Source organism: Mustela lutreola, chromosome 3 (genome assembly GCF_030435805.1).
Source record: "Mustela lutreola isolate mMusLut2 chromosome 3, mMusLut2.pri, whole genome shotgun sequence".
Lineage (NCBI taxonomy): Eukaryota > Metazoa > Chordata > Mammalia > Carnivora > Mustelidae > Mustela > Mustela lutreola.
Window position 1 is genome coordinate 76,884,989 of NC_081292.1, and position 27,825 is coordinate 76,912,813.

A 27,825-nucleotide genomic window follows, 5' to 3' on the forward strand; every position below is an offset into this window, starting at 1 on the left:
GAAAGCAAGAGTCAGATGTTGGCTTAACTGGCTGGGCCACCCAGGGACCCTCTCCCTTATTCCTTGGAATGAGGATGGTCCAAAGGCTGTGGAGACTTTTCTGGAAGCAGGCCATGGTTACAAAGGAGGCAGGCAGTAAAACCAATGTGGGGCAGGAGAGATCTGGGGAACCTCGGTGAGGGGGTGGGAGCCTCCTTATAGAGGAGGTAGCCCTGACCTGGGGACCGGAGGGGACCCATATATCAGTAGATTCCGTTCCACTAGCTTGTCACAAGGTGGCACAGAACTTCTCTACCAAGTTTTACAGACTACTCCTACAATAATTCTACATGGCTCTAAATTGTGTTTTTCTAGGTGTATGTACCATGGTCTATTTAAAAATTCAGTTTTTTAGATTTTTTTTTTTTGATATCTAAACTGTTTTCAACTGTTCACTCAGAAGATCACTGCAGTAAACATCTACATGATGAGTTTGATTTGCATTTAAATTCTTACTCTCATGTAGCTGGACTTTTTTGTTAGTACAAGCAAAGTTTTCTGTTCTGTGGACCTATGATAGCTTGCTTCTGGTACTGAGTCATCAAGGGTATACTCAGTTACTGAGCCTATGTGGCTCTTACACTCTTTCTCTCCTGGTACACACACACACACACACACACACACACACACACACAGAGACACTTCACTGACTACTTTCTTCTGCAGGGGGAGACAAGGAGAAGGAAGGAGCAGCAAAATCAAGGCTAAAGTCTCCATCCCAGAGCCTGGAGCACTGCTGTAAGCCCCAGGGGACTTGTAAAGGAAAGGCTTTGAAAGTCTAGATTAGATTTAATAATCAACTGCAGTCTACAATAAGGCCTGCCTTGCCACCAGAGTAAAATAGAGAATTAAGGGAATTATTTCAGCAGCTGCTAAAATCTTGAATAACTTAGCCAAAGCCCTTAATTTCAAAAGCATCCATTTCAGCTTAATGTCTATCCTAGAACAATTGTTTTGTTTTGTTTTGTTTTGTGTTTTGTTTTGTTTTTGCATAAGTATTTCAGAGACAACCATGGGATAGCGAATGCATGCTTGGCACTTGGTTTAGAAAATAAAGATTAAATACGATACTTTTTGACATGGTTTCCCCCTTTGTTTGAGCCAGTTCCTAAATATTTCTAGATTAAAGTCTGAAATTAATTTCTAACTTCTAGCACTACTGGAAAATCAAAATTTGTCATATTCAAAGGCAAGTATTTCTTGTTTTACTCATTCATTCTGTTTTTGTTCAACTAAAATGTAATGGGAACTTCCCGACTAATAGAGCTCTGCCCCTGCAGCGTGAAAAGTTCTCATAAACAGTGTGTAAATGAATGGCTTGTGTTCCAATAAAACTTTATTTATAGACACTGCAGTTTGAATTTCATTTCATTTTCATTTGTCATGAAATAAAATACTCTTCTCCTTTAAGAACCCATTTATAAATGTAAAAACTATTCTTCTCTGACAAGCCTTACCAAAAAAGGTGCTGGGCCAGATTTAGCTGATGGAGCATAGTTTGCTGACCCCTGACCTAGAAGAACTGAGAAATTGCTAATATTCACCACTGTCCTTTGGTTAGTTATAGGAAATTGAGGGACGGTTGCTGTAAGATAAGTGAGATGAGGTGTATGAGCCAGGGAGTGAAGTTTTCTTGCTTTCAGAATTTCTAGAGACTGTCTAGAGCCCTAGGAAGTCCACAGTTGTCGTGTCTGTCCCAGGCTGCACTGGTTACTTATTGCATGGTAGCTCTCAACAAGGGCCACAACATGTTTTGAATGAAAAAACACCTGCTTACAATGCTAACCAGACTCAAAAGCAGAAAGCATAGCGAATGAAATTTTTCCATCCAAGCAGGCTTTTCCGGTAGTGAAACTAAAAACGCAGCAGCAGATACTGTTGAATCTGTTTTCACATTTGTACTTGAGGGCACAACACGGTGACCCCACCTGGGAACTCTGCTGCTCTGAGTGGCTGCGCAGTAGAAACTGTCAGACTTCCCAAACAGGGAAACTAGCTCAAGAATGTATCATGTGGTGGGCCCACACCACAACTGACTTGAACCTTGAATCTTTTTTAAAATGGGATTTTAAGTCACGTTACTTTAGGAAGTAACAGAAATAATAACTTGTACTTTCTAAGCACTTTCACAACACACAGCATCATTTCATCAATATCCCCCTAACAGTTCTGATGTTTGGAGACAATACTGTTTCTGGAGCAGTTATGTGCTGAGCCCTACACCACCTATGAGAACCTCTGAAGCCAAGGGCCTTCAGTAAGACCCTGGGCTGTAAATATGTGTACGAATGACTCTATGACCTTAGCCATTCTGTGACACCATCTCTTCATTTCTTCTCCCAATTATTTTACTAACCTGCAATTGTTAGTTCCACTTTAATATGTGAAGAGTCAGAGATGCTGAATCGCTTGTCCAAACTGGATCACATTACTGTCTTATGACCTCAAGTCCAATATCATCACTTCTTTATGATTAAAACAATGTGATCAGGAAGGTGAAGGTTTTAGGTTCAAAAATGGGAAGCCCTAATGACCTTAATGTTCATGCCTCTAACTTTACTCATTTGCAAAAAGAAGAAAATTGAGATTTACAAAATTCTTAAGAAGGTAGTTTTCATGTAACAAAAATAAAAGTTTCTCATCAACATCCTGACAACCATTTTTTGTATATTGAGATATAACTGATATAAAATATTGTATTAGGTGGACAAAATGATGATCTGATAGATATATATATTGCGAAATGATCACCAAAATGAGTTCCATCGCCACACATGGATACAACTCTTTTCTTGTGACGAAATTTAAGTCTACTCTCTTAGCAACTTTTTTTTTTTTTTAGCATTTTGTTCTTTTCTTAAATTGAGATTTAATCGATATAGCCCATGATATTTAATGGGCTATATACACAACATAATGATTTGATATTTGTATACATTGTGCAGTGATCACAATGAGTCTCATTACCATGTCACCATTGTTACAAATTTTTTTTCCAGATTTATTCTCATAGTAATTTTCAAATATACAATATGGTATTGTTATCGTAGTCAATATGCTGTACATTACTATATCTCTGGGACTTCTTTATCTTACAGCTGGAAGTTTGTACCTTTTGACCACCTTCCTTATTTTGCTCACCCCCTATCTCCGACACAATCTGTTTTTTGCATCTATGAGTTTGGTTTATTTTTAGATTGCACATAAAAGCGACAAGCATATAATTTTATCTTTTTCTGTATAATTTCACTTAGCATAATGCCCTCAAAGTTCATCCATATAAATGGCTGAATAATATGGCATTATCTATAGCTATCTATCTATCTATCTATCTATATCTAGCTATATCATCTAGCTATCTCACGCTTTTTTTTTTTAAAGATTTTATTTATTTATTTGACAGACCGAGATCACAAGTAGGCAGAGAGGCAGGCAGAGAGAGAGAGAGAGAAAGAGGGAAGCAGGCTTCCTGCGGAGCAGAGAGCCCGATGCGGGGCTCGATCCCAGGACCCTGAGATCATGACCCGAGCCGAAGGCAGCAGCCCAAACCACTGAGCCACCCAGGCGCCCCTCACGCTTTTTTTTTTTTTTTTTTGTCCATTTATCTATTGATGTATCCTTAGGTTGTTTCCTTTTCCTGGCTATTGTGAATAAAACTGCAATGAACCCTAGAGTACAGGTTTTTTGATATGTTGATCTTGTTTCCTACAGATAGGAAGTAGAAAGGCTGGATCATATGTTAGTTCTACTTTAAAATTTCTGAGGCATCTCCATATTATTTTCTAGAGTGGTTGCTACAATTTACATTCTTACCAATGGTCCACAACTGTGTCCTTTACTCCAAATCCTCACAGATACTTGCTAATTCTTGACTTTTTGATAATAGCCATTCTAACAGGTATGAAGTGATATCTCATTGTGGTTTTGATCTTCATTTCCCAGATGATTAATGATGTTGAGCACAATTTCATGTACATGTTGGCCATTGGGATGTTTTCTTTGGAAAATATCTATTCAGATTCTTTGCTCATTTTTTTTATTGGATTTTTTTCTTTGAGTTTTATGGGTTCTTTTTATATTTGGATATCAAACACTTACCAGAAATACAATTTGCAAATATTTTCTCCCATTCAGTGGGTTGCGTTTTCATTTTGTTGGTTTCCTTTGCTGTGCAGAAGCTTTTTGTTTTTTTGTAGTCTCTCCTGTATATTTTTGCTTTTGACCTCAGGTCCAAAAAATCATTGCCAAGATCTGTCAACAAGCTTACCCTTATGTTTGTGTCTGCCTTTATGTTTTCAGGTCTTATGTTTAAGTCTTTAATCTGTTTTGAGTTGATTTTTGTGTACGATGCAAGAAAGTGATCTTTTTCTTTTCTTTTCTTTTCTTTTTTTTTTTTTTTTGCATGTGGCTATCAAGTTTTACCAGTCAAGATTTTCCACTGATTGAGGAGACTGTCTTTAGGATGCCTGGGTGCCTCAGTTGGTAGGGAATCAGCCTTTGGCTCATGATCTCAGGGTTCTAGGATTGAGCCTTGTGCTGGGCTCCCTGCTCAGTGGAGAGCCTGTTTCTCTCTCTCCCTCTGCTGCTCCCTTTGTTTGTGTGTTTGCACTCTCTCACTCTTTCTCTGTCAAATAAATAAATAAATAATCTTAAAAAAAAAAAACTTAAAAAAAAAAAAGAAGAGACTATCCTTTCCCTGGTGTATATTCTTGGCTCTTTTGTTGTAAATAAATTGACCACATGGGTGGACTTCTTTCTGGGTTCTTATGCTGTTCTATTGATCTATGTATCTGTTTTTATGCCAATACCATACTGTTTTGACTACTATAACTTTATAGTATAGTTCGAAATCACAAAGTATGATGCCTCCAGCTCTGTTCTTCCTTCTCAAGATCGCTTTGGCTCTTCAGGGTCATTTGTAGTTCCACCAAATTTTAGGATTGTTTGTTCTATTTCTGTGAAAAATGCCATTGAAATTTTGATAGGGCTTGCATTCAATCTGTACATTGCTATGAATATTATGGACATTTTAATGGTATTAATTCTTCTGGTCCACAAGTATTTCCACTTATTTGTCTTCTTCATTTTCCTTTATCAGTTCTTGTAGTTATCAGTGTACAGGTGTTTTACCTCCTTGCCTAATTTATTCCTAGGTATTTTATTCTTTTGATTCTTTTATTCTTTTTGATGCAAGTATAAATAAAATTGTTTTCTTGGTATTTCTTGGTATCTTCTGATATTTCCTTATTGGTATATAGAAATGCAACTGATTCTTGCATGTTGATTTTGTATCTTGCCACTTTACTGAATTTATTAGTTCTAACAGTTTTTTATAGGGTTTGGGGGGTTTTCTACATATGATATCATAATATCTACAAATAGAAACAGTTTCATTTCTTCCTTCCTGATTTGGATGTCTTTTATTTCTTCTCGTCAAATGCTCTGCCTAGGTTTTCAGTAGTATGTTGAAGAGAAGTGGCTAGAGTGGACATCCTTGTCATGTTCTTGATCTTAGAGGAAAAGTTTTCATCACTTTATTGTTTAATATGATGTTACCTGTGGGCTTGTCACATATGGCCTAATTTTGTTGAGGTACACTCTTTGTATACCTGGTTTGTTGAGAGTCTTTATCATGACAACCATCTTTGATTCCTAAATACATATTCGATTTTTCCTTAAGAACAATGACTAATAATAGCTAGTTCTTACCGCATGCCAGACATACACAGTACTTTACAAAGTCATGTCCATTAACTCATTTAATCTTCATGACAACTCTATGAGACAGGTGTCATTATTATCTGTTTTTCAGGTGGAGAAACCAAGGCACAGAGAAGGAAGGTCCATTTCTAGACACATCTCTGTATTCTTTTTTATCTTTTTTTTTTTAAATTTTGTTTATTTATTTGACAGGCAGAGATCCCAAGTAGGCAGAGAGGCAGGTAGAGAGAGAGGAAGAAGCAGGCTCCCAGCTAAGCAGAGAGCCTGATGCGGGGCTCGATCTCAGGACCCTGGGATCATGACCTAAGCCGAAGGCAGAGGCTTTAACCCACTGAGCCACCCAGGTACCCAGACACATCTCTGTATTCTTATAGGCCTGGGGCATAGAGAGATCCCCAGATTGTTAAGTTTCATTTGAGCAGAAGAGTGTAATAATTCTGGAGACCGAATACCTGGATTTGAATTTCAGTTACCTTGTTTACTAGTTCTCTGAACGTGGGAGAAGTTACTTAGTCTTCCAGTACTTCAGTTTCTTGATCTACAAAATGGGCAAAATACTACCTATATCTTACAATTCTTGTATGTGTTAATGAGTTAATATACACAGAGTTTTTACAAAGCTATAATCGTCAAGACAGTATGGTACTGGCACAAAATCAGACACATAAGTCAATGGAACAGAATAGAAAACCCAGAAATGGATCCTCAGTTTTATTTTCAACTAATCTTTGATAAAGCGGAAAAGAATATCTAATGGAAAAAAGTCTCTTCAATAAATGGTGTTGGGAAAATTGGACGGCCCCATGCAGAAGAATTAAACTGGACCATTTTTATTACACCATACACTGAAATAATCTAAAAATGGATGGAAGACCTAAATATGAGACAGAAATCCATCAAAATCTTGAAGAAGAACACAGACAACAACTTCTTGCTAGACACATTTTCAAAAGCAAGGGAAACAAAAGCAAAAATGAACTATTGGGACTTCATCAAGATTAAAATCTTTTGCACAGCAAAGGAAACAGTTGACAAAACCAAAAGACAACCTACTGAATGGGAGAAGATATTTGCAAATGTCTTATCAGATAAAGGGCCAGTATCCAGAATTTATAAAGAACTTATCAATCTCAATGCAGTAATAATAATAATAATAATAGGGACGCCTGGGTGGCTCAGTTGGTTAAGCAGCTGCCTTCGGCTCAGGTCATGATCCCAGCGTCCTGGGGTCGAGTCCCATATCGGGCTCCTTGCTCCGCAGGGAGCCTGCTTCTCCGTCTGACTCTGCCTTCCACTCTGTCTGCCTGTGCTCGCTCTCTCGCTCGCTCTCTCTGACAAATAAATAAAATCTTTAAAAAAAAAAATAAAGTTAAAAAAATAATAATAATAATAATAATCCAGTCAAGAAATGGGCAGAGGACATGAACAGACATTTATATGTTTCTGGAGAAGACATATAAATGGCCCACAGACACATGAAAAAATGCTCAACATCAGTCAGCATCAGGGAAATATAAATCAAAACCACTGTGTGATACCCCCTCACATCAGTCAGAATGGCTGAAATTAACAAGTTAAGAGATGACAGGTGTTGGGGAGGATGCAGAGAAAGGGGAACCCTCTTACACTGCTGGTGGGAATACAAGGTAATACAGTTACTCTGGAAAACAATATAGAGGTTCCTCATGAAGTTAAAAATAGAGCTATCCTGGAAAGAGCTCTGTTGTCTGTCGACAGATGGATGAAGAAGATATGGTGTATATATACACAACAAAATATTATTTAGCTATCAAAAAATGAAAATTTACCATTTGCAATGATATGGATGGAACTAGAGGGTATTATGTATGCTAAGCAAAATAAGTCAATCAGAGAAAGACAATTATGTGATTTCACTCATATGTGGAATTTAAGAAACAAAATACAGGATCAAGAGGAAGGGAGGGAAAAATAAAATAAGACAAAATTAGAAAGAGAAAGAAACCATAAGAGATTCTTTACTATAGGAAATAAACTGAGAGTTGCTGGAAGGGAGGTGGGTGGGGGATGGGGTAACTGGGTGATGGGCATTAAAGAGGGCACTTGGTATAATAAGCACTGGGTGTTATATGCAGCTGATGAACCACTAAACTTTACCTCTGAAACTAATAATACACTTTATGTTAATTGAATTTAAATAATAATAGTAATGTGGGGTGCCTGGGTCTCAGTAGGTTTAGCATCTGTCTTTGGCTCAGGTCATGATCCCAGGGTCCACCTTCCTGCTCAGCAGGGAGCCTGCTTCTCCCTCTCCATCTGCCTGGAGCTCCTCCTGCTTGTGCTCTTTCTGTCAAATAAATAACGAAAATCTTAAAAAAATATATATGTAAACACAGAGCTTTTGGAGCATGTGAGTACTGCAATATTTCCTTTACCACGGTAAAGGAAATACTGCATTATTGTGAGTACTGCATTCTTTCCTTTACCACGGTAGGGGTTGGCTCTGTGGAGCTGTTTCCCAGCTCCCACAAGATGACTTGTGTTGATGTCATTTTGAGTCTGCTCTTTGGAATGATTGAGGGCTGGGCTGGCAAATAGTTTAATGAGGAAGTGAGATAGATAAAGCCACATTAAAAATGATAGTTATATAATTATGCAACTAATACTACATATTGATGTAAATATAATTATGTAATAAACACCACATACTGATGTATGATATGTATATACACAAACACACTTTTTCATTTTTTATGTGGTAAAGTATAATAAAACTTACCATTTAAAATATGCAGTTCAGTGGCATTAAGTACATTCACATTGTTGTATAATCAACACAATTGTCCATCTCCAGATTTTTTCCTCATCTCCATCATCCAGTATTTATACATACTATAAAGATAAATGTATTACAGTATGTAATATAAATATACAGTATTTATAAACAGTAACTCTCCATTTCTCCCTTCTCCTAGCCCCCAGTAACCATCATTCTACTTCCTGTCTCTATGAGTTTGACTGCTCTAAGTGCCTCACATAAGTGGAATCATTCAATATTTTATATTTAGATACATAGATTGAGTACCAAGAACTGTGTACATGAGTTAGAGATGATCCATATGCTACACACCCATTTTTTTCCTTTCCTCTTTTTCTTCCTCTTCTACATTGTAAAAATAAACCATCTTTCTTTTTGTGTGTGTGAAAAAAAGATCCCTCACATCTGGGGAGGAGACACATAGACTTTGGGGCAGGGAAACTGTGGCAGAGGAGAAACATGAGCCTCACAGAAGAGGAGGAACAGGAAATCATTGACATGAAAGTTATCCCTCTAAAAAGAGTAGTAACTAAAAAGAGTCTTAACCATTTTGCTGATTGAAGTGACGTAGACTGTGAGTCCACTTCTAATCCAGTTGTTGTGACAGGGCAGATGTGACCATACTGATTTGCTTTGGCTACTCTCAGCCCACCCTTAGAACAAAGGCTGGGGCCATTTACCTAAATCCCATGACAGGGAAATTGCAGATCCTTTCAGAATGACTGGGAGGTTGGTAACCATTAATAAAATTCTTTATGATAGTTCATGGGTTATGAACATGAGACAGTGTGTATTATACTTCATAGGCCAATTTAGGGGATAAGAGCTTAAAATGCCCCAAGTTCAACTGGCCCTGTTTTGATTCAAGTGCTGACTTGAGATCCTTGCCCTTGGCTATGATGTGACTCTGCTAATTGAATGTTTGATCTGGTTTTAAAAGATCCATGTTGTGGCTCTAGTTCTTAATAACAAATTTGTTCTTAGAACCATTCCATAACCCCCAAGCTTTAGAGACATCATAAATCACCAACACCAAAAGACACACAGCGTGTGGACCTCCACTGGTATTCTTGGCCTGGGTCCTGCAAATGGTAGGTGGGACAAGCCATGAATTCACTGAAACTCTCTTGACTTCTGCTCATGTGTAAGACAGGGATGATCACAGCTGTCATACATCATCCTAGAATGTCAGGCAGACCAACTGAGGCAGTAGCTATCTGGAGGTACATGATGAACTGTGAAAGCACTACACACAGATATGAATTGCTACAACATACAGTTGCTGCTATATTCTCTGGAAAGATATAGATTGCTTTATAGGTTTTGTTTTTTCCAAGTGTCCAAATATTTAGTTTTGATTACAGATTTTTTAAAAAAAATGATTTATGGTTCACTTTTTCTGCTGGAGTTTGTTGCTTTCCTCTAAGGTGAGTGAGAGAGAAGCAATTTTTTAAACTTGTCACATTGAAGGCTTCCAAATTAAAAAGCTAAAAAATTATTTTAAAAAGAAATTAAAATTAAAAAGTTAATGTAAGTTTAAAGTCATTTAAAAAGCAGCAAATAGTAAAATTTGATCTTTAAAACTCTCCTTTCATGTACAGACAGTAAATAAATCTGACAGAGCTAGACTAGAAAGTAAACTCAAAATTGACATTTAGTATCACATGGTGAAGTGAAAATCTAATTTTTTATTATCATTTTCAACAATAGAATAGAAAAAGTGAGTTTATCATTCAGATGAACTTGGATGGATATGAGTTTTCGAGATATGGTAAAAATGTTTATGTAAAGACTTCCGTGAGCAAATGTATTTGTGGCATATGTAGTGTTCTGTAATGCTGGCTGGGTGTCGCCTTCCTCATAGGCAAAGGAGAAGTCATTGGATTTGAGAGATAGAGGAAGTGTTCATAAGAGCTCAGGGCAGAAGTCAGAGATTCGAGAATTGTATGTGTTGTTCTGGATTGTGAAACTAACTGATCACGTGATTGTGGGTCAGTCTCAATTTCTATAAATGGAAAGATTAGATGATGCTATAAATCCTTACCATATATTGGATGGAGTAATTTGTAAGAAGAGTTTTTTTGCCATCTTCCCACAAAAGTAAAAGGACAATGACAACCTAACTATTTTAGCTGAGAACACAAAATTCTGTGATTAATAGAGGGTTTTTTTATGTTTTCGTAGAGGTTTTCTGCTCAATGCTTCAACTCAATCTGTCCTCGGACAGTGCCAGGGGTCTGCAGGTGAGTAAGGCAGAGAGTCACAGGAGCCCAAGGAAGGGACTTGTCCACAGAAGTGACAAGAGGGGACTGAAAGGCAAGGGGATGACAAGGTAGGCCTCTGAGCTCTGAAAGCTAGGTTGACTTGGTGTTAGTCAGAAGACTATTGTGTGTTGAGGGGATGTCTTAGCCGAGGGAATGGCCTGTGCAAAAGCTGGAACTGAACAGTAGCCTCAGGGCTGGACGGTAGACTGAGTGGAGAATAAATGGTATGGCTGGGAGATGAGCAAGAGTGGGCTGGCCATGCTGGCCTTTAGATCACAGGAAGACATTTGAGCTTTATTTGGAAGGTACCCTGAGGGAGGGTTCAGGAGTGACACAGGGTTTTCTTTTGGATAGAATAGTCACTAAAGAGTTTTAAGTTTAAGTTAATTAGATTTGGAATTTGGAAAACCTTGCTCTGGTTGCAGAGTTAGAAGACAGATGGATGGGAACAGCCCTAGAGCCAGAAATAACTGTTAGGGGGCCATTGTAGAAGTTGATGCTAAAGATGAGGGTGGCCTAAACTAGGATATTTTCCATGAGAATCAGTAGAGGAAAGGTGATTCACTGGTTATTTAGAAATTTGGAATTCTTGCTTATAAGCCATTAACAAGAAGTCAAAAGGCATTTGGTCAACCATGTGGCCATAGCAGCCTTCATTGCTTGTTTACTGTGTTAATATCTATTGCCTTGTAACTAATTTTCCCAAACTCAGAAGGTTTAAACAACATACATATTTACCTTACAGTTTCTGTGGGCCGAGAAGCTGAGTGCAGCTGGCTGTCTGTGATTCAGGGTGTCTCCTGAGATCACAGTTAAGCCACAGGCTATGGCTGTGGTCTCACTGGAAGGCTCTGTTGGGGAGGGATGTGCTTCCAAGCTCACTCATGTACTTGTTGGCAGGCCTCAGTGGCTTGCCACAACTGCCTCTCAACATGGCTGCTGGTTTCTCTCAGGGTGAGCAAACCAAGAGTGAAAAACAGTGCCCAAATGGAAGCATGCTTTTTTTCAACCTAATCTTAGAAACAGATTTTTTCACTTCTGCCAAATTCTATTTATCCCCTCACACTAAAGGGGAGGGTATTTACACAAGGGTGTGAATGCCAGGCAGGGATCACTAAGAGGCCATCACAGAGGCTGCTTACTAGTTAGCAATTATACTTTACATTAAAGACATCACTTTAGGGGTGCCTGGGTGTTTTTGTCAGTTAAGTATGGGCCTTTGGCTCAGGTCATGACCCCAGGGTCCTTGCTCAGTGGGAAGCCTGTTTCTCCCTCTCCCTTTGCCCCTCCTACCTTCTTGTTCTTTCTCTCTCTCTCTCTCTCTCTCTCTCTCTATCAAATACACAAATAAATCTTAAAAATAGTTAAGACATCATTTTGGGTTGTCCAACAGTAAAAATTTTAGAAGGTACTACTTTAAAATGATGCAAAACTCCAAAGGAAAGTAATTATGAAGATGCAAGTCAGTTTTTAATGTCTCATTATTGGTGTTACTAAGAAGCACTGATGATTATCTGATGACAGTGCAAAGATCTACCTCTCATACCCTTTACAGCCTTTTATCCATGTTTTCTATGTCTTTTCCTGCTACACTGCTTGCCTGATTTATTATCATATGTTATAGTATCAAATCTCAGAACAGATGGTGTCTCAACTGTTATAGCTGTCTGGTAAAAATGCAACTAGAAACCACTTTTCTCTGGAGAGAATCCTGATACCAAATGGTGAGACGGTCAGTAGAACCTGGTGAACAATTTAAAATAAAATTAAAAACTTTGTTTGCCAATTCCCTTCTGGGGAAGTCCTTTAAACTGTGCTTTTCATTTTACGCAAGAGAAGGGCATGGGACTCTTCTGAGGAATGCTATCTTCTCTAGCCCAGGTGTTAACTTTGTGGATGTAAATCAATACATACAGTGGGGTACAGAGAATCCATGGTGTGGGGCGCAGGAAGAAGAACAAATGGCCCAAATGGGCTTCAGTCCCAAAGAGTAGAACTTGAGATACCCTTTACAGCCCACTCTCAGTTCTCTAGGGCTTGTCTTGAGGTTGAACCAGAACAGAGCAAGACAATATAGTTGTGCTGGCTCCTGCAAGGCTGAGCAGACAGGACTCATGGGATCCACTCTGATCAATGGAGAGAGGGTAGCAAGACCTAAGAAGGGGGCCTCAAAGTGCATTATTTTTTTGTTAGAAAGTATGCTGTAGAGAGTCTCTTGAGCTGTAAATGGATTTATGTGCTTTCATAGTCTTAATAGGCACAGCGTCAATAACCCTTCCTCTTTACAAAATATTTGGGTTGTTCTCAATTTTTTCCTTTATGCAATGGACATCTTCACGTATATGTCTGCCCCCCACACCTCAAGTATTTATTTCCATAGGGCAGATCCTCAGGAGTCTGGTAAGTGACAGAGGGAGTATGTTCAGCCTAGAGTGAGGGCTGAGGATGAAGAGGCCAGGATGGAGCAAGACCATGTCTTGACGTGAAATGGAAAGGAAGAACTGTGAGGCCAAGCAGAACTCAGGGATAAGCGGTTGGATCCGAGGAACACAAGACGAGAGACTGTGTATTTGAACTAGAGGTACCTGTGGGAACTTAAATTCTCAAGCTGTAGCCACCAGGTTGGGTAGGCAGTGAGCGCTAATGGACTCTGAGTCATCTCAGATCCCATTCCGTTGCTTTTGCAAAAAGCGTTAATGATGAACAGCTACTGAATGAGTGAATTATTTATCATAACAAACTAGCATGGGATGCTATTACTTTAAAATAGCTTACCGATGAGATAAAATCAGGTATCTAAAGGGTTTTTTTTTTTTTAATTTTATTTATTTATTTGACAGACAGAGATCACAAGTAGGCAGAGAGGCAGGCAGAGAGAGAGGAAGGGAAGCAGGCTCCCTGCTGAGCAGAGAGCCTGATGTGGGGCTTGATCCCAGGACCCTGGAAACATGACCTGAGCCGAAGGTAGAGGCTTTAACCCACTGAGCCACCAAGGCACCCCTCTACAGGTTGTTTTAACTGGGATTGTGAGTTCCCAACATCTAGCAGTGCCTAGCATACTTATTTGTTTAACAGATGATTATTAGGGAGAAGTACATTTCTTGTGTTTGCATACAATTTGCATTTCCTCGTGTACATTCATGTGTAGTTGCTTTTTTCCTATTTATTTAGTAGAAAGGTAATTTAAAGAAAATGGATTTGGATAAAGGGAGCATATGTCTTAAAACTTGAGTAAAATGCTTCTGTCTCTGGCCATGGTGCAAGCTGAGAAGGGATTCCCCAAAATGGCAAATTCCCCAGAGTTCTCGTGGAGCCCAAGCTCTTCATCAGCTCCTGGAGAGAGGCTGTCAGGCCTAAAAGAATTAAAGCAAACTCATCCAAGATCCATAGCCAGTCTAGGCTCAGAGGCAAGTGACTGTAACAGTTACAACAAAAACCTTCAGCATATAGGTTCATTATGTTTAATCTCAGCTATATTTTTGCTAATTATTTAAAGGATTAAAATCATGATTATACTTCATCTGGGACAATTAAACTATCATAACCTTAATGTAGGACTTCCTAAGCTCTTATTTGAAATACTGTAGAAGAATCTCCATATTCCTAGTTGGAAGGAGGAAGACCTGGGCACTATTTCATCCTATGTAATAACATGCAAAATTGGTTATTTCTCTTTCCAGCTTCAATTTCTATGTCTTCCTGTCAGCTGAGGATGAAATCTGAATTCCTAAACATTTGAGATTTAATTACTAGATACCAAGGCCTCAAAATGAAAGTGTTCTTTTTTATTCTCTAGAAATCTAGATCCACACTATCTGAATGGAAGCCATTGGCAACTGGCCCCACAGAGGTACTGAACACAAGGTGTAGCTGGTACTAGTGAGATGTACTGTAAATTTAAAATACGTACTGGATACTGGAAACTTAGTGAGAAAGAAAAATATCTCATTAATAAGGGTTTATGTCATTTACATGTTGAAATGATAATATTTTCAATATAAATATATTATTAAATTAATTTCACCTGTGTATGTCTACCTTTAAATGTAGTCACTAGAAAATTTAAAATGACGTTTGTGGCTCATATACTTCTATTGGACAGTGCTGATCTGGATGGTCCCTATTAATCCTCTTCACTATCTCCACAGGGCATCTTACTTAATTACAGAATGCCTTCTCCATTTGAAGCTGGAGAACAAACCCACTTTTCTCTTGCAGAAAGGAAAGTTTTGTCTCCAGGAACTGAGTGTCTCTTAGGGAAAGTAAGGAATTGCCCAGGGGGCTGATACTAATTTGCCTCTCTCCTGTGAGCTCTACCTCCTAAACCTTTCTCGGATTTGCCTCTGCCTTGGTCCTCCTAGCCACACGCACATCATTGATGTGGGTGAGCTTCCTCCCTTGCCTCTGGCTGCCTCAGGCTAGTTCCTTGAAGACCTCTATCTGGAAGGGAGTTCCTCATCCAGGAGTCTGTCCCCCCACAGGGATCAGGGTTAGAATTCAGGCCCTCTGTGAGGCTATGAAGCAGTACCTGAACTCTGCCACCAAGACATTAGACATGTTTTAATGTAATATTTTAGTTGTTGCAGCTTTCTTGAAATAACCATTTACAGTTCTCACTACTTGGAAACTGCAGCAGCTGGTAGACCCTCCATCAGATTTTATTTGATGTGTTAAGAAAAAGCTACACTGTGTTCAGGATGTAGCAGGTACTCCTTAGCACAGCATAAAGCAGCATGCTTACTCTTCAGCCACTCCGGCATGGGCTTGACATTTACTGATGCCTAAATAGACTCTGCTTCTGCCTTTGTGCCTTCTAAATGCTGTTTCCATCCTTGGAGTCTTGTCCTGATTTGTTTACCTGTGATAACTTACCAAGCTGTTCAAAGGGCAGCCTTTTCTTGGTACAAAGGGCACCATGTTGCAATTCTCACCGCCTTGAGTGGACAGTGTGGGTCGTTATCATTCGCCATCCATCCCCCTGTTCCTAAGCGTGGTATATAGCATTGCTTTCGGTAGTAAATGGATGAACATTTTCTTAAATCTTAGTATACAAATATTAAAAGGGAGAGTGATTTTTCATTTATGGCGGTATCTGAAATTGTTTTTCATATAAAGTTTAAAAAAATTAGCTGAGGTGAAAAAAACTAACCCTACACATTGACACAGACATGGCGATGTTACAATGGTAGCAGACAACTACCTGAAGTCTTTGCAGCCCTGGCCGGGCTCAAGTCTTGCTTCTGTCTGGTTAGGCTGTCATCTGGGTGGATGAGGGCTTCAGAGCATTTGTTTTACCTTAGACCATCTGCTATTGTCTCCAGGATTTGCCCAGATCTACTCCCGAGTAGTAGCTTGAGATAAGACATTAACATCTGGAAAATGAGTGAACTATATATATACAAGCAAAAATTTTTTAAAAAAGATTTTATTTAGGGGATGCCTGGGTGGCTCAGTGGGTTAAGCCGCTGCCTTCGGCTCAGGTCATGATCCTGGGGTCTTGGGATCGAGTCCCACATTGGACTCTCTGCTCAGCAGGGAGCCTGCTTCCTCCTCTCTCTCTGCCTGCCTCTCTGCCTGCTTGTGTGTACTCTCGCTCTCTGACAAATAAATAAAATCTTAAAAAAAAAAAGATTTTATTTAATTGACAGAGAGAGAGAGAGCGCACAAGCGGGGTGAGGAGAGGGGGATATGCAAGCAGACAGAAGCAGGCTCCCCGCTGATCAAGGAGTCTGATGTGAGGCTTGATTCCAAGACCCTGGAATCATGAGTTGAGCTGAAGGCAGAGAGTTAACCAACTGAGCCACCCAGGCAGCCCACACACAAAAATTTTTTATGCCAGTTTTTAAATCTTTTTATGACAAAAATTATAAAAAAAGTGAAATAATCAAGTAGATATCATAAGATAATGTACTAACTGTGTATCAATAAACCAAAATCTAAGTGAATGGATATTTTCTAGGAAATTATTAAACAAAAACTTATGAAAGAATGAAGCTGAAGAGTATTTTAAAAAATTCTACATTAAAAATATCTTTCTTGAAAAAGTATCAGGCCCAGTTTTCCTGGAGTTCTAGCCAAGGGTTCAATGAGCCAATAATGCTAGTATTATTTAGGATTCAGAAAAAAATGGAAGCATTTCCAAAGTATTCTGCCAGAATAGTCTAACTCTGATACCAAAACCAGGTAGAGCACACAAAACCCAAACATAAATAGAGTAAACCTGCCAAGTGAAATCCAATAGTGGACTAAAATCATACATTGTAATAAAGTAGGATTTAATGATAAATTCCCATATGGTTGAATAATTTCAAATTAAAAAAAAAATTTTTTTTTTATTTATTTAACAGACAGAGACCACAAGTAGGCAGAGAGGCAGTCAGAGAGAGAGAGAGAGAGGAAGGGAAGCAGGCTCCCTGCTAAGCAGAGAGCCTGATGCAGGGCTCGATCCCAGAACCCTGGGATCATGACCTGAGCCGAAGGCAGAGGCTTTAATCCATTGAGCCACCTAGGCGCCCTGAATAATTTGAAATTTTAAAAGTAATTTAGTACCTTTATTAAATAAGGACAAAAAAACCTCTAGGATAAAGTACATCTCTAATTTTAACGGCAAGCTCTAATATTTAATAGAAATGCTTCTATCTTATCATTGCAAAATAAAAAGCAAGGAATAAGTGCCATTAGCATAACATTCCTGGCAGCTCTAACCAATATAATAGGAAAAGAATAAGAATTAAAAGTCACACATACTGGCAAAGAGAAAAACTTACATGGATGTCATGACTGCCCATTTAGAAAAACTAAGTGAATCAGTTAATAATAGGACTATTAAAAAGAGTTCAGTGAGGTGACTGGATGTAAGAAAGTAAAAGAATTCTTATATGCAAACAATAGCCCCCTAGGGAAAGTAACAACAAAAAGATTCGCATTCAATGTTTATAGCAGCAATGTCCACAATAGCCAAACTATGGAAAGAACCTAGATGTCCATCAACAGATGAATGGATCAAGAAGATGTGGTATATATACACAATGGGATACTATGCAGCCATCAAAAGAAATGAAATCTTGCAACAACATGGATGGAACTAGAGCGTATCATGCTTAGCGAAATAAGTCAAGCAGAGAAAGACAACTATCATATGATCTCCCTGATATGAGGAAGTGGTGATGCAACATGGGGGCTTAAGTGGGTAGGAGAAGAATCAATGAAACAAGATGGGATTGGGAGGGAGAAAAACCATAAGTGACTCTTAATCCTACAAAACAAACTGAGGGTTTCTGGGGGGAGGGGGGTTGGGAGAAGGGGGGGTGGGGTTATGGACATTGGGGAGGGTATGTGCTTTGGTGAGTGCTGTGAAGTGTGTAAACCTGGCGATTCACAGACCTGTACCCCTGGGGATAAAAATACATGTTTATAAAAAATAAAAAATTTAAAAAAAAAAAAAGATTCCCATTCAAAATCAAACAGTAAGGGGTACCTGGGTGGCTCAGTGGGTTAAAGCCTCTGCCTTAGGCTCAGGTCATGATCCCAGAGTCCTGGGATCGAGCCCCACTTTGGCCTCTCAGCTTAGCAGAGAGCCTGCTTCCTCCTCCCTCTCTGCCTGCCTCTCTGCCTACTTGTGATCTCTGTCAAATAAATAAAATCTTAAAAAAGAAAAATCAAATAGGAAGTGTGAAATACCAAGCAGTAGACTTGACAAAAATATGCAAGATTTATACAACTAAAATGAAGGCTTTACAGAAAGACACAGAGTATCAGAAAGGGACATACATTTTAAGTCTTTGGATAGAAAGATTCAATACTGTGATGACTTCATTCTTCCTCAAGTGAAAATCCTAAAGATTTAAAATATAGAACTAACCAATTCAAGCTCATCTGAAAAAGTAAAAAATGCTCAGGAAGAGCCAAGAAATATCTGAGACTAATGATGGGGTATTTGCAACTATTAACATGTACAATGAAAACTACAGTATTCAAAACATACGGCACAGAAATAGACAAATGATTGATGGAAAAAAAGAATTTCAGACACAGAATTATACACACACATACACACACATAGAGGTTAGATTTCAAATTAATGGAGAAAATTTAGTTCATTTACTAGAAAATGGTAAAAAAAATTAGATGTCTAAAAACACATGAACTTGAGTAATAAATATATATTCAAAACTGTTCATCCCCCACGAGTAACCAGGACATGCCAATTAAGATAACCTTATTGTTTGCAGAAGTGAAAACTTGCCATGTTTTGGAGTCTGAGGAAAAGTAGCCCCTTTCAATGCACAGTTGGTGAGAATATAGTTTTCTAGGGTAACTTGACAACTTGACCAAATATAAAAATAAGCATAACTTTAACCTTAAAATTCCACTTCTAGGATCCTATCCTACTTAGAAATATACCCGGCAGTACCCTTTGCAGTTGCAAAAAACTTGGAATCAATTTCAATGTTCATAGTAGCATAATGGTTAAAGAAACTCTCAGATCTGAACTACGTGATGATTGAAAATGATAAGTGCAAATGTTTATGTGTTTATGTGGAAAAATTTCTAAGGCATATTAAATGACAAAGGCAGGTGTCAACATAATATAACCATCCCACCACACTGTGTGTGTGCAAGCATTTATTAGATAGGAAAATGTCTTGAAGCACACATATCAAGGTGCTGATGATGGTTACCTTTGGGAAGTGGAGTGGAAATGTGGGAGGGAGGGTGGAGAGGAAGTGCTCCAGACAGAGGGTGGGGGTGTCACTATCAGAGTTTTTAACTTTGTGTTGAAATTGACAACACTCATGTTTTACAAAATGTCTTTTAAGAATTTTTGCAATTTAACAAAAGAAAAAAGAGAGCTGGATTAGAGTAAGAGCTGCTAGCTTCCTCATTTTTCTTACTGAAGCAGCTCCAGCAGCTTCACTTTTTATTCCTTTTACATATTTGGATTTTGGTAAGATTTTATTTGAACAAGCAGCTGCACAATCAAGTTCTTGGGGCACTAATAATCTGTGAACAAGTCTATAAATGTTTTATCTGTGCATGATTAGTGGAGAGAAATGTTTTAATCTTGGTTAGGCTTCCTTTTCTACTCATATGAAGTTATGTATGTTCAGAAAGATAAACTAGTTTTAATATAACAATATATAAATAAGAAAAGGTATTGTGGAGAAAAGGTATGCATGAAAGGTTAATGGACACAAACTAAAAAACAAGTGGTGATTTTGGAAGTCTGCTTTTACTCCTTCACCTCCTACCTCAGTGGCTGTCAAGTCATGTTCTAGTTCCAAAGGCCATGTGTTTATGACCCATGCTACCATTAATTTAAAAATGATGATAAATTTATGATACATACACTAATGTTCCATGATGACAAAGTATAAAGACAAAGGACACTGACAGATTTTGATGATGCAAATCAATAAAAATATTAACCCTTCATGACTGGCTCTATTACTTCTAATGGGCAGGACACTTGGGCATACGTTGTAAAGTTTCAAGAGACAGAAGTTAGCATTGCTTCTCTATTCTCCAACGAAGTTGTTTTAAGTTATTCTTTCTAGTACTTACTGAGATTTCCCCCAATTTATTTCAATTCCCCCAGCTTCATCCCAGGCCAAACTATGTTTTAATATTTAACATGCTCGCATATAAAATATAAAGCTCCCAGATCCCTGATAGCCAGAGTCCGATGTCCCTGTCTTTTTACCTACTTGTAAAATTAACTGAACGCACTTTTTCAGATGAATAATTAGGCAACACACATTCTTCCTTTCATTGCCATTTTAATAGAAAAAGAATATAAATCCCATGTTACAAAATATATTTCATATTGTTTTTGTAATGGAAATTAAAAAAAACCACTAACTTTATAAAATAACAGGATGCTAAAAAGCAAATTCCAGATGGAGCAAATACAAAAACAGTAAAATTCTAGAAAAAAGCTTAGACAAATGTATTTGTATTCTGGGAATGGAAAAGATCTTTCAAAAAACCATAAACCCAGAAGAGACAGAGAAAAAGACTGATTGGTAAGTCTGACTATATAAAAAATTATGTATGGCAAAATAAAAAAAAAGTCATAAAACAAGCAAAAGCCAATAACAAACTGGAAAAACATATTTGCAACACCTACTGAAGACAAAGGGCTCTTTAATTTATGAAGATTCATGCATATTAATAAAAAGATAATAATCCAAAAGAAAAATAAACGATAGGAACAGTCAGTTTAAAAGGAGAAAACTATTATAAGACCAAAATATATGGAAAAAAAGCTCAAATCTCATTCATAATTAAGGAATACATACAAACAATAAGATAACACTTTTCTGACATATGAAATAACAAAATTAAAATGCCTGATGATGCCCACAATAGTTGAGAGTTGTAAAAAACTGAAAACAGCCCAAGTGTCCATCAGCAGGGGACTGGTTAAATTAACTATAGTGTATTCCATCTTCCATGAGAAGGTATGAGGTAGATCTCTATGTATATAAGGACATGGAAAGGTCTTCAAGATATATATTCGTAAAAGAGTATCATATTTTTAAAAAAGTACATAGTTTAAAAAAAAGACCAAGTAAAAAAAAAAAAAGGAAGGAGTATTGAATAGCGTATCAACAAGAAGGGGAAAAATATATTAAAGTATACTGCAATTCCTTTTCTGTCTTCCAAAGGAATTATAAAATACTGCTGGCTATAGTTATCTTTAGATAAATGAATAAAGGGTAGGACCAGGGGGTGGGAGAGTTTTATTTTTTATTTTGTACCTTTCTGTATTGTTTCTGTTTCTACACTTAAGGGTTTAACATTATTTTAGCAGGGATCAAACGGGCAGATAGGCTATGGCTCGTTCATTGTTTTCTTATATCTCTATGTTAGAAAAAAGAGAGTTGTTTTTTACACATACTTACAAAGACGTTAAACCAAAACACATGCAATTCTGAAAAAAACAAAAACAAAAACAAAACCCCCAGACACATACACATACATATATACACACTGTCTGACAGTAAGCACAGGGAAAACCCACCTTTTCCATGTCAGATACTTATTATCCTTATGTATAATGTACAGAGTTAAAATTATCCAAAGATGTCAAAGTACTTCATTAATATTCCTTAATCTACTGTAAGTTTCCATTTCATATGGTGATATAAGATCACGGGTACAAAATATTAGTGAATATAGAAAGAAATCCCAAGGGTCTCGTCTGAGTAACGTTCGGACCCCACATGAACTTTCTGTCCTTGTACCCCTCAGTTACGACTCAGAGGCTGATCTTCGAATCAGGTCTCCAAAATAAGCAGTGATTGTCTTCAACTTATTGTTAAGAAAGTTTTGTTCTATTTCCACTTGCCCTCCAGGCCCGGCTAAGGATGCCACCTAAAAAAAGGAATGGAAGAAAGTCACACATAACATAACCACAATCACAAAATAAGTATTTTATTTATGTGCTTTATCAAATAACAAGACCCTGGCCTTTCATTTAAGTTTCTCAAGTAATGAGGCATCTCAAATGTTCACTGCTACTTTCCAGGCAAGCATTAATCCAATATTTGGTGGCAGAAATAACTTGTTTCAAGCACTTTTGATAATACGGGCAAGGCCATCGTGCTGTTATTGTACAGGACCTAATCTCTCCAATGTCAGAAGCTAAAGAACTCAGAGGAAGAGAAAATGAATATAGTCTTCCCAAATATCAGTTTTATTTATTAAGATAAAAACTTAAAGAATAATTCTCTTCCCTGAAAACTTTTGTCCTCTTCACCTTACCATCTTACTCATTCAATATTATTTACTGAGTACCTGCTCCAGTAAGGTACATCAAAGAGCAAGACAGACATGATCCCTTGATCTTGTACTTTTTCCTTCTCTAATTGGTGTCTTGTATTGCTGTCCCAACCAGAACCACTTTCTCCATCGGCTGCTCTTGTGTATTTTTTAGTCCCCCTACTTTTCGAGGTCTACTAGAATAGAGTGACCAAACTTTTCTTTTCTCTTTTTTTTTTTAAAGATTTGTTTATTTGTTGTTTTGGGGGGAGGGCCAGAGGGCTTAGCAGAGAGCCCAACGCAGGGTCCCATCACTTGACCCTGAGATCATGACCTGAGCAGAATCAGAAGCTTAACCAACTGCACCACCCACACACTTCAACCAACCTTTTTATTAGGAAGCTAAAAGCATCACCTCCTTTCCACCTTCACAGAGTTAACATCAAAAGGATGCTTCAAGGATGCTTTGCTTCCTGGGTGGGTTAGTTGGTTAACCATCTATCTGCTTTCAGCTCAGGTCATGATCACAAGGTGCTGGGATTCAGCCCCACATCAGGCAGGCTCCTTGTTTAAGGAGCCTTAAACAAGGCTCTGCCTTCTGCTCCCCCTGCTTGTGTGCTCTCTCTGTCAAACAAATAAATAAATAAAACCTTAAAAAAAAAAAAAAAAAAGAGATGCTTCAAACTAGCAATGCTTTACCCGAAGTTCTTATGCAGAAAAAGTTTTGTTTTTGTCCAACAGTTTTCATGCAGTCTCAGGCCTATTAACTAAGAAATAATGTTCCCTTCTAAACCCATGATTATATAACCAGAGATGAGCTTCATCATGGTAGCAGTGAGAATGATTATGGAGAAGGGCATTGCATCAGGAAAGCCCCATTGAGTCTGATAACCAAAGGCACACAGTGATGGAAAAGGGATACCCAAAATGTCAGAGGTAGGTTTCAACAAAAGGAACATGTAGTTTCTTTTTTCTTTTTGAGAGAGAGAGTGAGCTAGCAGGAGCTCAGGGGAGGGGGAGAAGGAAAAAAAGAATCTTAAACAGGCTCCATAGGGCTTGATCTCATGACCCTGAGATCATGACTTGAGATGAAATCAAGAGTAGGATGCTTTTCCAACTGAACCACCCAGGAGCCCAAGACACAGTTTCTGTAATTCATTTTGTGATCATAATTGGCAAAACGTGTATTTTGCAAAGAGAGGTGCTGTTGGTGTAATTTTAGAGGTCGAGTGATCTAATCTCAGTGGTATTACACATGCTACACCAGCATCTGGCTGAAGGGAAGATTTACTGTGCATCACCAATGAGTATGTATTTTAAAGCATTTCAACTTCCTCTTAGAAGAAAGTCACAGATACAGAAATAGGGAAGAAACCACAGGTCATTCTAAAAGAAGCTGTCCCACTAAACTAGTAGCAATGTCAATATCAACCCCTATCTGTAAAAGGGACACAAAGAGATGGCTGTGTTTTTAGCAACAGGAATAGCTGACAACTGGAGTCAAACACAGTATCTGTCATAATGATAAAAAGGACACGTGTATCTACTATTCAATATTAAGGAATAAACTGAAGTAAAACTTTACATATTAAAAGTATCCAACTAGTCTCTGATTTTTTTTTTTTTTTTTCTTTTTTAAGTAGGCTCCACACCCAGTGTGGGGCTTGAACTCATGACCCTGAGACCAAGAGTCACACGCTCCACTGCCTGAGCCAGCCAGGTGCCTCTGCCACTCTGGTTTTTCATAAGGAAGGGTAAAATGAAAAACTTTGTCTTTAACCAACAGAAGGCATTCTAAGTGGTACATCTAAAATATAGTTACTTCACAGTAATTTTTCTAGGAATTAGATATAACTCAGGTGTAGTATTTCTCCTGTTTCTTTAAATAGTGATTTACTTTGAGGAAGTGACACTGGCAGCAAAAGCTGAAATTTTCTCTGGGGGAGCAGTATTGGTTGGGGAGGAGAAAGGAGGAGAGGGGCGGAGAGAAGAGCACAGGTGAAGAGAACCAGAGCAGAGCTGAACCATAGCACACATATGCTAGAACAGATCTAGCAGACAGAACTAAAAGCAAAGTCAGGGGCAAATTTCAATACCAGTTCGACCGTCAATATAGAAATTGGTTCCTGAAAAATAGGAATACTACCTATCTCCTTAAGAGATAGGTATTTTTCAGTCATAAATAGAATTACATTAAAACGAATATCTGAGGTGGGGTACTTTCTTTTTCTTTTCTCCCCACTTTTTAGAGGGCTACCTGGACTTGGGTGCTTTGGACAGAGAAAGGAGTGGAGATGCCCTCAACATGAGGGGGTTTTCCCAGGTCTGCTGCAAAAGTTAATAAATTATTTATTATTTTATTCAACAACTATTTACTGAACACTTAGAGGTTTTTGTCCCAGGCAGTGGAGTGCAACAAAAACAAAATAATCTCTGCCTTCCTGAAGGCTGGGAGAGTCAGGTGACAGACAAAACAAGTGTGCACCATTCATGATATTGGAGGAAAAGGTGACTGTATGTCGAAATACAATGAGAAAAATTGTTTCTATTCAGTGTTTAGAGAGAAAATTAAGAAAAAAACCCTTAACATGTCACTTTCACATTTTCTAATTAAAAACAATTTCTAAAAACAATTTCTAACTCTAAAGGTTACCATTCTGGAGTTAAAAGACTACAAAAATTATGTAGTTCAAATCAGTATTGTTTTGCTTCAATCAAATTTAATGCCATTAACTTCCAGCTGTATTTTTCACTAGCAGGTTTAACTGGCAAAATATTATTTGATTCCTTCCCCTTTCTTAAAGTTTAATAAATTGAGAGAGAGGAGGAGGAAAGGAGGGGGTGAAACAGAGGGAGAGAAAAACATAGGTAGGTAAACAGACAAAGGTTAACAACGGCTCTAGATTATATGTCATGTTTTTGGCATATCACCCAAGTATACTAACTAGATTTACCAAAAGAAGTCCCAATTATTTTGGATTGGAATTAGAACTAAGGCCGGAACTCCCATCAACTAGATTTTATAATAGTTGTTCCTTGGGGATTGGGAAAGGAGAAATGGGTAAACATTAAAGGTGATAATTTTAGTAAAAATGAAAGATTTAAGACTGAAGATTAAGAGCCAACTAAACATTTAAAAGTGCATTTTCTTCTTTCTTTTAAAAAGTAAACTCTACGCCCAATGTGAGGCTTGAACTCACGACCGACCCCAAGAGTCGCATGTTCTACTGACTAAGGAAGCCAGGAACCCCTGCATTTTTTTTTTTTTTTTTAAAGCAAACTGATTTGAAGTGAAAGTGTATGAGAGCTCAACAAATGAGAGACAGTAACCACCAAACTGGATCCTAATGGAAAAACATAATCAATATCAAGGACAGGAACAGTTTAAGAAAGATACAGAAAAATTAGAGCACTGAAAAACAGTCTTATTACTACAGTGGAGAAGTTTATATTTCCTTCACCCCTTTGGGTAAATTTTTTTTAGTAAATGATATAGATAAATAGAAGGATACCACACAGACTGCTACAAACAAGTCCTGTGCTAACAGCTGGGGATTTCCTGATTCTTTGGTCTGTTGTGCTTCATGTAACTAGTTAAATTTAAGAAGTCTTCATGTTTCCAGATTCTAGCTCTGAGAACAGGTAAGAAGTAAAGCTTAGTGAACTGATTTTTGGTAGCCTTCTCCTAAGAGACTAATGCAGGTAAATTTTTAATGCCCAGGATAATTATTGGCATATCCCCAATGCCCTCCTGTTGACTATGGTGGCTTTTAAAAATCGTATTTGTTTTAATCAACAAGTAAACATTTGAAAAAAGAAAGAAACAGGAAATAATATGTGAGAGCCTGAGGTAGCATGCAAGTTATCTGAAAAACAATTAGTAAAAAATTAAGATTCATTCACTTTAGCATAAAAATCTCATTTGTTTACCATGTGCAGAACAAAACTAATTTTATAGAAATGTCTATAAAGAACAGTTAATTTCCCATCCAGGGAGATTTATACTCTGGACAGTATTTATATTTAGGGTAGCTAAACTGAGTGTGGGCCCAATACAGATATAGCTGTTGTCATGACGTCTGTCTGGGGGAAGTCATGGTAGGGTGCAGCATGTCTACCATACAAATGCCAGGGTTACATGATATAGGCCCACCTCCCAGTCCACTTTTCAACACTGTTCTTAAGGATGCTGCTCAGTGGGGCCCTGCTCTCTATACTGGTTTAAACAAATCATAAAGGAAAGAGCGTTAAATTTGAAAAGCATAAATGCTATCACTTTCCTGAGGCCAGGCATTTTAACAGGGAAGAATAAGGAGGTGCTATACCACACCAACCAGCAGCCACTCCTCCCAGCATTCCAATGTCTGCCTAGGAGACAGGGCTCCTTCTGGTTGGAGCTTCCACCCACAGGGATTTCATACAAACATTCCACTCTGCTCAGAGACCTATCCATACTGTGTATGTTTACTTTTTAAAACAGAAGTTTTCCATATTTGGAATGCCTGGGGGATCCAAAGCTGGTAATGACTGCAATTTTATGACTGTCAAAGGAAACAAATGAGGAAAAAAAAAAGAAACAAAACAAAACAAAACAAAAACAAACAAAAAAAACCCACAGCAAGGAACAGGCATCCAATAGATAAATACATTTACCCTGGGCCCTATGAACTGAAGCTAATCAGTTCCAAAGTTTCACTTGTGATTTCCTTCCAAAGAGCCTAGCACAAAAATACTTTGTGAATTAGTTCTTGAGCTGGGTAGTGAGAGTTGAGGTAGCAAGGTAATATGTGTGCCACAGTAACCCCCATATGGAAAAAAGGGAATAAAAGACTGAGATAATAGGAGAACTAGAAAAATATTTTACTAGATATGGAAAATAACTGGCCTCTTCTCCCATATGGAGGGACTACACAACAACCTTTATCTGGGTTGGGCCCATACTTAGTTTAGTTACAATAAATATAAACACAGTCCAGAGTAAAATCTCCCTGGATGGGAAATGAACTGTTCTCTACAGACATTTCTATGGGAAAAATCCAGCCTGAGTTTCAAACTTGGGGAGCTCATAAACCAGCCCATTTGTAAGTTCTGGTCGCTGTGACATTCTAAACATTCCTTAACAAAAAAAGCTGATTTCTCTCATTCTTGCAGTATTGCATTTTCTCTCATTTAAAAAAATCCTACATATGGATAGATTTTCTTCATTTTTTAAAAAAAGCTGACCTCCTTCTGTAATTT

The 27,825-nt window shown here is 37.9% G+C and overlaps 1 protein-coding gene across 4 annotated transcripts in view; it reads right to left on the reverse strand.

Annotated features, from left to right (window-relative positions):
* Window positions 1–20,580: 20,580 nt before the first annotated feature.
* The window catches only part of TGS1 (trimethylguanosine synthase 1), a 39,137-nt gene continuing 31,892 nt past the window's right edge, over window positions 20,581–27,825 (reverse strand). For all 4 annotated transcript variants that reach the window (XM_059166429.1, XM_059166430.1, XM_059166427.1 and 1 more), the window contains one exon: window positions 20,581–22,200. In XM_059166429.1, the coding sequence (XP_059022412.1) occupies window positions 22,078–22,200 (123 nt within the window). In that variant the 3' untranslated portion in view covers window positions 20,581–22,077. The remainder of the gene's footprint in view (window positions 22,201–27,825) is intronic.